The 10,720-nt window shown below is 41.7% G+C and overlaps 1 protein-coding gene across 1 annotated transcript; it reads left to right on the top strand.

Annotated features, from left to right (window-relative positions):
* Window positions 1-2,213: 2,213 nt before the first annotated feature.
* Window positions 2,214-10,489, top strand: LOC135100091 (uncharacterized). Its single transcript, XM_064003010.1, has 8 exons — window positions 2,214-2,322; window positions 4,050-4,122; window positions 5,111-5,263; window positions 5,355-5,519; window positions 5,802-5,980; window positions 6,324-6,481; window positions 6,636-6,821; window positions 7,639-10,489. The coding sequence occupies exons 5-8, from the start codon at window positions 5,826-5,828 to the stop codon at window positions 7,770-7,772; spliced, it is 633 nt and encodes a 210-aa protein (XP_063859080.1). The 5' UTR covers window positions 2,214-2,322; window positions 4,050-4,122; window positions 5,111-5,263; window positions 5,355-5,519; window positions 5,802-5,825; the 3' UTR covers window positions 7,773-10,489.
* The last annotated feature ends 231 nt before the right edge of the window (window positions 10,490-10,720 follow it).

Here is a 10,720-nt window from a genome sequence, read left to right as displayed (position 1 = left end):
AATTGACTATTTCAGCTTGGTTTAGTGCCTGACTGACTGACTGACTGAATGCCAACCTCTCTCTCTCTCTCTCTCTCACATACACACACATATATACACGCACACACACTTACCTAATATACAAAACTAATATTTTCTCACAATTATCTATTGTCTTATTTACCAGCCTTATTACAGCTCTCACCTTATTTACTGGCACCAATACGCCTTTCCCTGATTCTGCTACTTCTCCTGCCCCTCTCTGCCTGCTGTCGTCCTATTTGCTCTATTTCCTTCGTTTATTATTATTTTTATCTTCTTGCCTGCCTCCGGACCCGTGATCAGCTTTGTTTACATCGGAAGTGTTGCCAACCCACGATACCTTCATTATTTATTTATTTATTTATTTAACATTATTTCGGCTTTTTATTTAGTCATACTCGTAATATTTAGTTTCAACGTAACCCGCATGACGAAATATTAACAAATGAACTCTTCCGTGAAATGAAAACCCGCCAAAATTCAACTTTTTAAAAAATATAAGCAGACTGATGATCCGGACGTCCGTATATATTAGCAATTATTTACTTTATTTCTCGTCACCATAAGTCACCCGTGGCAGTGAATGGAGCCACATGACTATGCTTTCATGTCCGCTGGTCAGACCTAACCGCCACTGCCTAGTTTAAGTCTGACGGAAGGTTTAACAGGCCAGGGGTGAGCTGCGGCAGGCTGGCCCGTCATACCTCACACCCCTTTATTTCCCTCACACACATTAATACACTCGTTACACACACTCATCCACCTACTGCCACTTACCTGTGCACAAATCACCCCAGTAGTCTGCTCCTCACACAACAAAACACTGTAAATTACGATAAATATTGAGAGACAGCAGATTTATTTATTTTTTTCTCTTCCTCAGTGTACCTGGGAAACACCGTGCAGTGCGGTTGTGTCTGTGTCCTCTTTTCATTTAAACACCAGGGAACGGGACCACAGAGGCACAGGAGGTCAATTAAGGTGAGTTTAGTAGTGACAGGTAGCAGAGGTCTGGCTTCAACCTACGACACTACCTGGAAAACACTGGAAATACCTGGAAGATACTTGATACTTAATAGCAAAAGGGGAGAAGAGAAGAGAGAATATAATGCTATTTATCATGGAATAGAGGCGGACACACATACACACACACACACACACACACACAGACACACACACATAGATATATACACACACACACACACACACACACATATATACACACACACGCATACACACAGCTGAAATTAATCCAGAAAACAGAGAAATAACCTTCATAACAACCACAAATAATAAGGAAAGAGAGATAGCCAACCTTATTTTCATCTGAGCCCCCTCCCAGCCCTCCCGCGGCCGCCATGATGGATTGCCAGAGTCTACCCTCGGTTCCAATATTCCTTCTATTTTCTTAACTTATATATTTAGGCTTTTTAACTAAGATTTTATGGTTTGTAAAAATATTTGGTGGTGTTTTGAGTGTTTTGCGTGCGAGTGTTAAGGGAAACATGTCGATTATGAGGTTGTTTCAGCGTAAATAAGTGTTGCTGTTTGCCGTTAAATTTTTCATACCGCCAAACATAATTTTTTATTTCAGCCGCTAGGCAAGATTTTATGGGCTCAAAAAATCGTTTATTGTTTTTTAAATATGTTATGATGCTTTTGAGTGAAATAGGTGGACTTTTAGAGGGGTTTTAGACCCGTTGAAAACTCAAAAAGTCGACATTTATAAATTATTTATTTATTTATTTCAGCTTCCGGTTAACTTCTGATTGTTTGTAAAAATAGTTTCGATTTTTTAAAGTGTATTGTGTTCGTGAGAAATGAGATTTGTGGACTTTGGAGTGTTTTTTTTTATCGTGTTTGTTCGAACACTTTTTCATATAGTTATTTAAATATAGCTTTATTATTACTGAAGCTTGGAATATTTTTATATGTCCAAAATATATTTAAAATTATGCCCTTTCATAATATGTAAAGCATTCCGGCCTAGCTCCATTTTTGCGAGGGGTCATTTTCAAAATCATTTGCGTAACGTAAATATGGCGGACGTGACGTCATCAGCTGCCTTCATCCGGGGACCGAGACCCTGGACCTTCCCACCGCCCAATGCCCTTCCATCAGTGTTTAGTGTTATTTCCTATATTTTCCAGCTGTTTTCATGCATAGAGAAGAATAGAAAGAGGAGGAAAAAAGGAGAAATGAAGAAGGAGGAGGAAGAAGAAGGAAGGGAAGGAGGAAGAGGAGAAGGAAAAGAAGAAATATTAAGAAAAGATTTTCACTGAATTTCCAGCGTTTTAAAAGGTAAGCAAAAGTAGTAGTAGTAGCAGTAGTAGTAGTAGTGATGGTGGTGGTGGTGGTGGTGATGTAGCAGCCTTGTAATATAAGATGAAGTGTTTTGAGTTAAATACGCAATTTTTTTCTAGGCATTTTGGAATAGAAGTGAGAGTTTTTGGTGTTTTGAAAGGGAATAGTCGTGCTTTCAGTGTTTTTTTAAAGTGAATTCTTCGTTTCTGTGGCGTTTTAAAAAGGCAGGGGATGTTTTTTTTATATATTTTTTTATATTTTTTTGTTTTTTTTTTTAGATTTTGGTGTTTTTCAAGTTTGTTTGGGTAGAAATTGTTGTTTTTTCGCTGTCCTTGGGTAGGTGTGTGTCTCTTCTGGGGTGTTTTGAAAGGAAATTAAGTGTTATTTAAGTGTTTTTTGCTAGAAATGTGTGTTTTTGGGTGTTTTGAAAGGAAATTAAGTGTTTTTCAGTGTGTTTGGGTAGAAATGTATGTTTTTTTGGGGTGTTTTGAAAGGAAATCACGTGTTATTTAAATGTTTTTTGGCTAGAAATGTGTGTTTTTTGGGTGTTTTGAAAGGAAATTAAGTGTTATTCGCTGTTTTTGTGCAAGAAATGAGTGCTTTTGCGGTGTTTTGAAAGAAAATTAAGTGTTTTTCGATGTTTTTTTGCAAGAAATGAGTGCTTTTGGGGTGTTTTGAAAGGAAATTAAGTGTTTTTTAAGTGTTTTTTGGCTAGAAATTAGTGTTTTTGCGGTGTTTTGAAAGGAAATTAAGTGTTTTTTAAGTGTTTTTTGGGTTTCTAGGTGTTTTTGGGAGTAAAATTGTGTTTCTAGGTGTTTCTGGTGTGTGTGTGTGTGTGTGTGTGTGTGTGTGTGTGTGTGTGTGTGTGTGTGTGTGTGTGTGTGTGTGTTGCCTTGTCTTTCGTTGTACAGATGCTTATACAGTGTGTGTGTGTGTGTGTGTGTGTGTGTGTGTGTGTGTTGAAAATGTACGTAAGATGATATATAAATCTTTCATTTACAACCACAAAATGGTGAGTAATGTTGAGAAGGAAGAAGAAAGGAAGATTATGAGGAAGAAGAGGAGAAAGAAGAGGAGGAATAGGATTTAAATGAAGGAAAATAACAGGGACAAAGTTTTAAATCATATTATTCGTTATTTCTTTCTTTATTCAGTATTTCCTTATTCCTTTCTTTATTTTCGTTTACTTCCTCCTCTTATCCCTTTTCTGCCAGAGGAGGAAGGGGAAGAGAGGAGGATGAGGGTGAGGAAGACGAGGAAGAGGAAGAGAATTAAATTTCTTGCATTTTTCTTAGACAGTCCTCAGGATGTCAACATTGTATAATGGTACAGTGTTGAGACAGGGACGGTCGCGTTATAATTCACTAATTGAGGTTACTTTTGATAAATAAACAACTAGTACGGAGTCTTTTAAGTATTTTAGACTATCTTATACCGGAAAATATTAAGGAAAAGTAGCGTAAATAAGAAAAAAAAGGCAAAGATTAGAGATGTGGGATTTTATAACTTGTGGTATCTTAAAATACTAGTATAAGATAAACCCTATGCAAAACGAATAATATAACCTTTATTAATCATCATAACCTAGAAAACCGATAAATATATATATATATAAAAACCAATGTAATTAGTAAAAAACAAAAAAACTCCCTTGGAAGTGAGACGGCCCACAGAGTCGCGCCAAAAACGTGGATCTACAGGCCAGGCATCTTATGTTTAACCAGGTGTACAAGGTGCTGGCTTTCAAGGGCTCCTCCACACCTACAGACACACGCACACACCACCAGATACAGGAAGGTGAGTGCCTGAGATGGTGTTGAGTTAGATATAATACTTATTTACTTGAGAAATGGTGTTGCTTTGTTGATGGCGCCACACAACGCCAGTAAGATATTTCAGACCACTTAAATTGCTTCCCTGTGCAGCCAGTGACGCCTCTCCCTAGTTAAATGTGTGTGTGTGCGTGTGTGTGTATGTGTGCGTGTGTGTGTATGTGTGAGTGCGTGTGTGTGTATGTGTGCGTGTGTGTGTATGTGTGAGTGCGTGTGTGTGTGTGTGTGTGTGTGCATAGTTACCAGATAAATGTAGTTTTAAGAGAATTGTTTTGTTTACACTTTAAAGAATCACTAAATTTTCTGACGCAGCCTTGGATGTGCCCCTGTGCTCCCCCCCCCCACGCCCCCCTCGCCGCCCTTGGCAGTGTGGGAACCTCAGTACAGGCCAAAGTGCCAAGTAAACACCTAACCTAACTTAACCTAACGTAAGAGAGAGAGAGAGAGAAAGAGAGAGAGGTCACTGTTATCATTATTTTCATTATTACACACAATTTAAGGGTTGACCTGGCCCCCCTCCCTTCACCAGGCCACCCCCCTTACACTCTCTGTTCAGGTGACCTAATGTGACCTAGCCTTGACACCTGCACCTCCACGTGTCAGCTGGGCACTTGTACACTCCACAGTTCTAGGTGAAGACACTGTTGGGTCACTGTGGGTCACTGTGGGTCACTGTTGGGTCACTGTGGGTCAATGTGGGATTACTGTGGGTCACTGTTGGGTCATAGGTCACTTGTCCTTCATGCATAAAAATTGTAGTCTTTTTTTCATTGGTGAGGTTGTCTGGAGTAGTGGAGATACTGAGCAGATAGATGGGAAGGCTAGGAAAGGAGAGAGGATGACTAGGGTGTTGTGGAATGGTTGGGATGTAGTGGAGATGTTGGGCTGAAGTGTATTTGGTAGCTAACCTTATCTAACCTAACCTAACCTAACCTAACGTCACTATTCCTCAGCTGTGGACCTCTGGGTATGGACGCTGTGGGCAGCTTGGTCACGGCACGACAGATAATTGCCCCATTCCTCGCACTGTGCTTGACCTGTGTGGCTCAGAGGTCGGCCAGGTCGCCTGCGGGAGAGGTCATACCCTGGTCTACATCCCCTCGCAGGTAAGAGCGAGAGAGAGAGAGAGAGAGAGAGAGAGAGAGAGGGAAAGGGAGACCTAATTTAACTTGACCTGACTTGACCTCTCTCCCACAGGGCCACGTGTATGCATTTGACCAGGGGCTCTCAGGGCAGCCGGGCACCAAGACTCCACACAGCAGGGAATTACCTCAAGTGGTAGTGTGCCCATGGCTGTCCCCAGGGGGTGCCAGCCTGCTAGACTATGCAGAGGAGGACAGCCCCAGTGTGTGTTTGAGGCAGGTGAGGTAGTGGTGGTGGTAGTGGAGGTGGAGGTGGAGGAAGATGATTTGAATAGGAGGAGAAGGAGGAGGAACAGTGGGATTTGTAGGAGGATGTTGGATTATGAGGAGGAGGAGGAAGAAAAAAAGATAATCTATTTATATAACTTAGCAAAAGAAGAAGATAATTCACAACAATTTCTCTCTCTCTCTCTCTCTCTCTCTCTCTCTCTCTCTCTCTCTCTCTCTCTCTCTCTCTCTCTCTCTCTCTCTCTCTCTCTCTCTCTCTCTCTCTCTCTCCCAGATCTTCGCTGGGGGGGACGTCAGCATGGCCACCGTCAGCAGGGAGAGTGGGGGTGCTGAGGACTTTTGCAGCCCTCCCCTACCCCGACCAAATGCCCTCTCTCTCACAATTCAAGAACATATGATTAAGAAACTTCTGTCAATTGAGGAAGAAGACATGATTGATGACGATTTGTTTACGTAAGTGTGTGTGTGTGTGTGTGTGTGTGTGTGTGTGTGTGTGTGTGTGTGTGTGTGTGTGTGTTTGGGTGTGGTATGGTATATTTTGTGTGTGTTTGGGAGTGTGTTGTGTGTTTTGGTATGATTTGTGTGTGTGTGTGTGTGTGTTTCTGTGTGTATTTGTGTGTTTGTTTGTGTTATGTAATTTATTTTTGATGTTTTCAGCGACAGAATGTTGTATTTTTTGTGTTTGTTTACATTTGTGTCATATCAATCTATTTACAAACAAACAAACAAACGAACGAACAATATTACCATCCCCACGTTTGTTTACACTCATTCACTCACCCACTTCCAAACACAGGTACACAGAGACAGTGTTTGCCTCAGTGTGCGCTTGGAACAGCTCCTTCACGCTTGCTGGCTTGCACAAACACACACACGGGCTGGACTACCGTTTGGCTGAGGACTGTGTGGCTCAGATTGGCCGGATTGCAAGGGAGACCATCCAGGAAGTGGCGAGTGCGTGCGTTTGTGTGCGTTTCACTGCATTTTACTGAAGGTTTCCCAGGACAAAACAGGACAAACCGACCTGCTGGCATTTCACACGCAGAATCTCACAAGCGTCCGCTGATCCATTACCGAGCTAGTCCAAACTTATCCCAAACGTCCACAGGTTCGTACTGGCATTCAAAACGTGGCCAAGAGTCTTCCTTCGCATCCCCCAGCCAGGACACCTTACGCTGTTATGTCCTTCTTCCCCTGTACAAGGACTTCACTGACCCTAAACAAACGGCCAAACTCCAAACGCCGTATGCTGAAGGAGTGTTGAAGCTTGGCAAGGAGATGGCGGAGGTGTTCAGTGAGTTGGATTGTGTGTGTGTGTGTGTGTGTGTGTGTGTGTGTGTGTTTGGGAGTGTTTGAGTGTGTTTTGGGGTGTTTTGGTTGTGTTTTGGGTGTGTTTGGGGTGTTTGAGTGTGTTTAGGGGTGTTTTAAATGTGTTTTGGTGTTTTTTCTTTGTTTTTCTATTGATTTGTGTGTTTTAAGTATATTTTTGGAGGAGAAAAATTAATTCTCTCTCTCTCTCTCTCTCTCTCTCTCTCTCTCTCTCTCTCTCTCTCTCTCTCTCTCTCTCTCTCTCTCTCTCTCTCTCTCTCTCTCTCTCTCTCTCTCTCTCTCTCTCTCTCTCCTGGCTTGCCTCTCTTCCAAGGGACTTTACACTAAGGCTGGTTACTGTGTACACGAATGTGGTGGTACAAATACTGAATTCAGCTCACCAATATAGCTCTGAGGTAAGAGAGAGAGAGAGAGAGAGAGAGAGAGAGAGAGAGAGAGAGAGAGAGAGAGAGAGGGAGAGAGAGTTGGTTTGTAAGAGTGCATTGAGAAAGTGTGTGTGTGTGTGTGTTTTGAGTGTAAGAGAGAGAGAGAGAAGTATAATTGTCTGTGTACTACTACTACTACTACTGCTGCTACTGCTGCTACTACTACTACTACTACTACTACTACTACTACTACTACTACTACTACTACTACTACTACTACTACTACTACTACTACAACAACTATTACAACAATTCTTATCTGCAACAACAGCACCACATCACTTACAAGCACTCAGACCACCACCACTACCACAACCAGATCTTAACCAAACCTAACCTAACCTACCCACACCACAGAGAGACCGGCGTGCCCTTGTGTCTTCCCTGCGGCTGTTGTCCCTGGTCCACGGTCTGAACTTCCAAGCCGGCTGCCGAGTGGGGCGGTTGAACTACGACGACTTTTACATCCCAGAAATTGCAGAGAAAATTGATATTAGGAATGATTACTTGAACTGGATGAACAGCAGTGATCCTCCACTCACCTCCACGCATCTCCACAGGTCCACTTCATCGGGGAGGAGGCGGAGGATGCAGGTGGGGTACGGAAGGAATTTTTGTTGCTCCTCCTAAGAGATATTTAGAATCCAGACTGTGGTATGTTTGCTGAGTTCCCCGACACAAGAAGGATTTGGTTCAAGGAGGGAGCTCTGGAGGCGGCTGCTACCTATGTGTTGATTGGTGAGGCCCTGGGGGTGTCCGGGGGAGTGCAGGGAAGTTTATGGGGGTCTGGGGAGCATCTGGGGGTGTGTGGGAAGGCTTATTAGGTCGAGGAGCTCTTCAAATTGACAAACGCTTGAATTTATTGGTCATAATCTGTTAAAACGCCCTTTAAAATAGATAGATCTTTTCATTTAGGGTGTTTTTGGTGTGTTTGTGGGATGTCTTGGGGTGTAAAAGTGTGTTTTGGGGTGAAAATGTGTGTTTTATGGGTGTTTTTGGGGAGAAAATGTGTTTTGCAGGTATTTTGGGGTGAACATGTGTTTTGAGAATGTTTTTAGGGTGAAAATGTATGTTTTAAAGATGTGCTGGAGATGCCAGTGTGTGTGTTTTTAGTGTTTAAATGTTTTCAGGGTGAGAGACTGTGTTTTTGTAATGTTTTGGTTGTGGAAGGTGTGTTTGGGGTGAAAATGTGTTTTATGGCTGTTTTTGGAGTGAAAATGTGTTTAGGGATGTTTTGTAAAGTGATTTTGGGGTGGAAAAATGTGTTTGGTTTTCTTGTACAATATAGAAAAGTGTGTTGAGTGATTTTTTTGAGTTTCAATGTCTGTTTTTGGGTGTTTTGAATTGATAGACTGATTTTTGGGGTGTTTTTGGGGAGTTTCACTGTTTTTTTAGGGTGTTTTGGAAAAGAAGTGTGTAGTTGTGTTTTTTCATGCTGTTTGTTGAGTGAAAGACTGAATTTTTGTGCTTTTTGAAGACAAAACACTAATTTATACATTTTAAAGAATGATAGGTGTATTTTATCTCCTACTACTACCACTTCTACTACTACTACTTCTACTACTACTACTACTACTACTACTACTACTACTACTACTACTACTACTACTACTACTACTACTACTACTACTACTACTACTGAGGAGGAGGAGGAAGAGGAAGAGGAGAGGGGGCGAGGACCAAAAAGAAAAGAATGAGTGCTAGGAATCAAGAAGGAAAGCAAGGCCAGACTTAAGAAGATTAATGGAGAGTATTAGCAGTCGAACCCGTGCAGCAGGAAAAGCAGGAGGTGGAGGAGAGAGAGAGAGAGAGAGAGAGAGAGAGAGAGAGAGAGAGAGAGAGAGAGAGAGAGAGAGAGAGAGAGAGAGAGAGAGAGAGAGGACAAGAGTGAACATGAGGAATGGAACCCGCCCCAAGGAAAGGCAGTAGTGTGAGGGTATGAGTGAATATGAGGACATTAACCCTGCTACTGTATATCCTCCTTCCTATGATTTCAAGGCATTTATCCTCCGATTTTGGATAACATTTTTAACCTTTCTTCAGGGTCTAGCACCTCAGTGGTCTTTTTTTTTTTCTCGTTCTTTTTGTTGCCCTAGGCCAGCGCCACTCTTACATAACGAAGAGGGGGGAAGAGGAAGGGGACAAGAAAGGTAGTGAGTACTAGGCTGTAGTGTAGTGGAAGTTACTAGGGTTTTCAAGGGTGTTTTTCATGATTGTACAGTTTAACAGGCTGTAGTGGAAGTTACTAGGGTTTTCAAGGATGTTTTTCATGATTGTACAGTTTAACAGGCTGTAGTGGAAGTTACTAGGGTTTTCAAGGATGTTTTTCATGATTGTACAGTTTAACAGGCTGTAGTGGAAGTTACTGGGGTTTTCAAGGGTGTTTTTCATGATTGTACAGTTTAACAGGCTGTAGTGGAAGTTACTGGGGTTTTCAAGGGTGTTTTTCATGATTGTACAGTTTAACAGGCTGTAGTGGAAGTTATTGGGGTTTTCAAGGGTGTTTTTCATGATGGTACAGTTTAACAGGCTGTAGTGGAAGTTACTAGGGTTTTCAAGGGTGTTTTTCATGATTGTACAGTTTAACAGGCTGTAGTGGAAGTTACTAGGGTTTTCAAGGATGTTTTTCATGATTGTACAGTTTAACAGGCTGTAGTGGAAGTTACTAGGGTTTTCAAGGATGTTTTTCATGATTGTACAGTTTAACAGGCTGTAGTGGAAGTTACTAGGGTTTTCAAGGATGTTTTTCATGATTGTACAGTTTAACAGGCTGTAGTGGAAGTTACTAGGGTTTTCAAGGGTGTTTTTCATGATTGTACAGTTTAACAGGCTGTAGTGGAAGTTACTAGGGTTTTCAAGGATGTTTTTCATGATTGTACAGTTTAACAATTATTCTGCCTCACCAGTGAAAAAAACACCTTTAATAGCCTGACCAACTGTGTGTGGCCTTGCAGAACAGTGAGAGAGAGAGAGAGAGAGAGAGAGAGAGAGAGAGAGAGAGAGAGAGAGAGGGGTGGGTGTTGTTTGGGAGTGTTAACCAAGAAATGACAGATACATAGTCAAGTATATATGTGTATAATTTTAGTGTGTGCCTTTCCCCTGTGGTATTTGTGTTTATTTGAGACGGGCAGGAGAAATTGTTTAGCCTGGTCTTCAGACTCTCTTCTCAGGGTGTAATGTCACCTAACTAATAAAATGTTGATTATTATTCCTCTAGTTTCATTTTTCACTCATATTTGTGTGTTTACTGTCTTGTAGGGAGCTTACAGTGTGTGTGTGTGTGTGTGTGTGTGTGTGTGTATCCTATGATGATGATGATGATGATATTGATAGTGTGGTGTGGTAATGTTATGGCACACACTCACAAACAAGAGGTCATTAACATGTTGAAGCAGAACAAGTCCAGCATTGTTGTGGATGCATCCATGGATATATCTGT

The sequence above is a fragment of the Scylla paramamosain genome, chromosome 4 (genome assembly GCF_035594125.1).
Source record: "Scylla paramamosain isolate STU-SP2022 chromosome 4, ASM3559412v1, whole genome shotgun sequence".
In the NCBI taxonomy this organism is placed as follows: domain Eukaryota; kingdom Metazoa; phylum Arthropoda; class Malacostraca; order Decapoda; family Portunidae; genus Scylla; species Scylla paramamosain.
Note: the sequence above shows the minus strand (reverse complement) of the source record. Positions and strands in the feature narration are given on the sequence as shown.

What these genes read in the sequence shown, in the direction of transcription:
- LOC135100091 (XM_064003010.1), top strand. Translation starts at nt 5,826, where the DNA reads ATGGCCACCGTCAGCAGGGAGAGTGGGGGTGCTGAGGACTTTTGCAGC. An exon ending in ATTGATGACGATTTGTTTAC is followed by an intron (nt 5,981 to 6,323) that starts GTAAGTGTGTGT and finishes TTCCAAACACAG; the next exon opens with GTACACAGAGACAGTGTTTG. An exon ending in GGAGATGGCGGAGGTGTTCA is followed by an intron (nt 6,822 to 7,638) that starts GTGAGTTGGATT and finishes CCCACACCACAG; the next exon opens with AGAGACCGGCGTGCCCTTGT.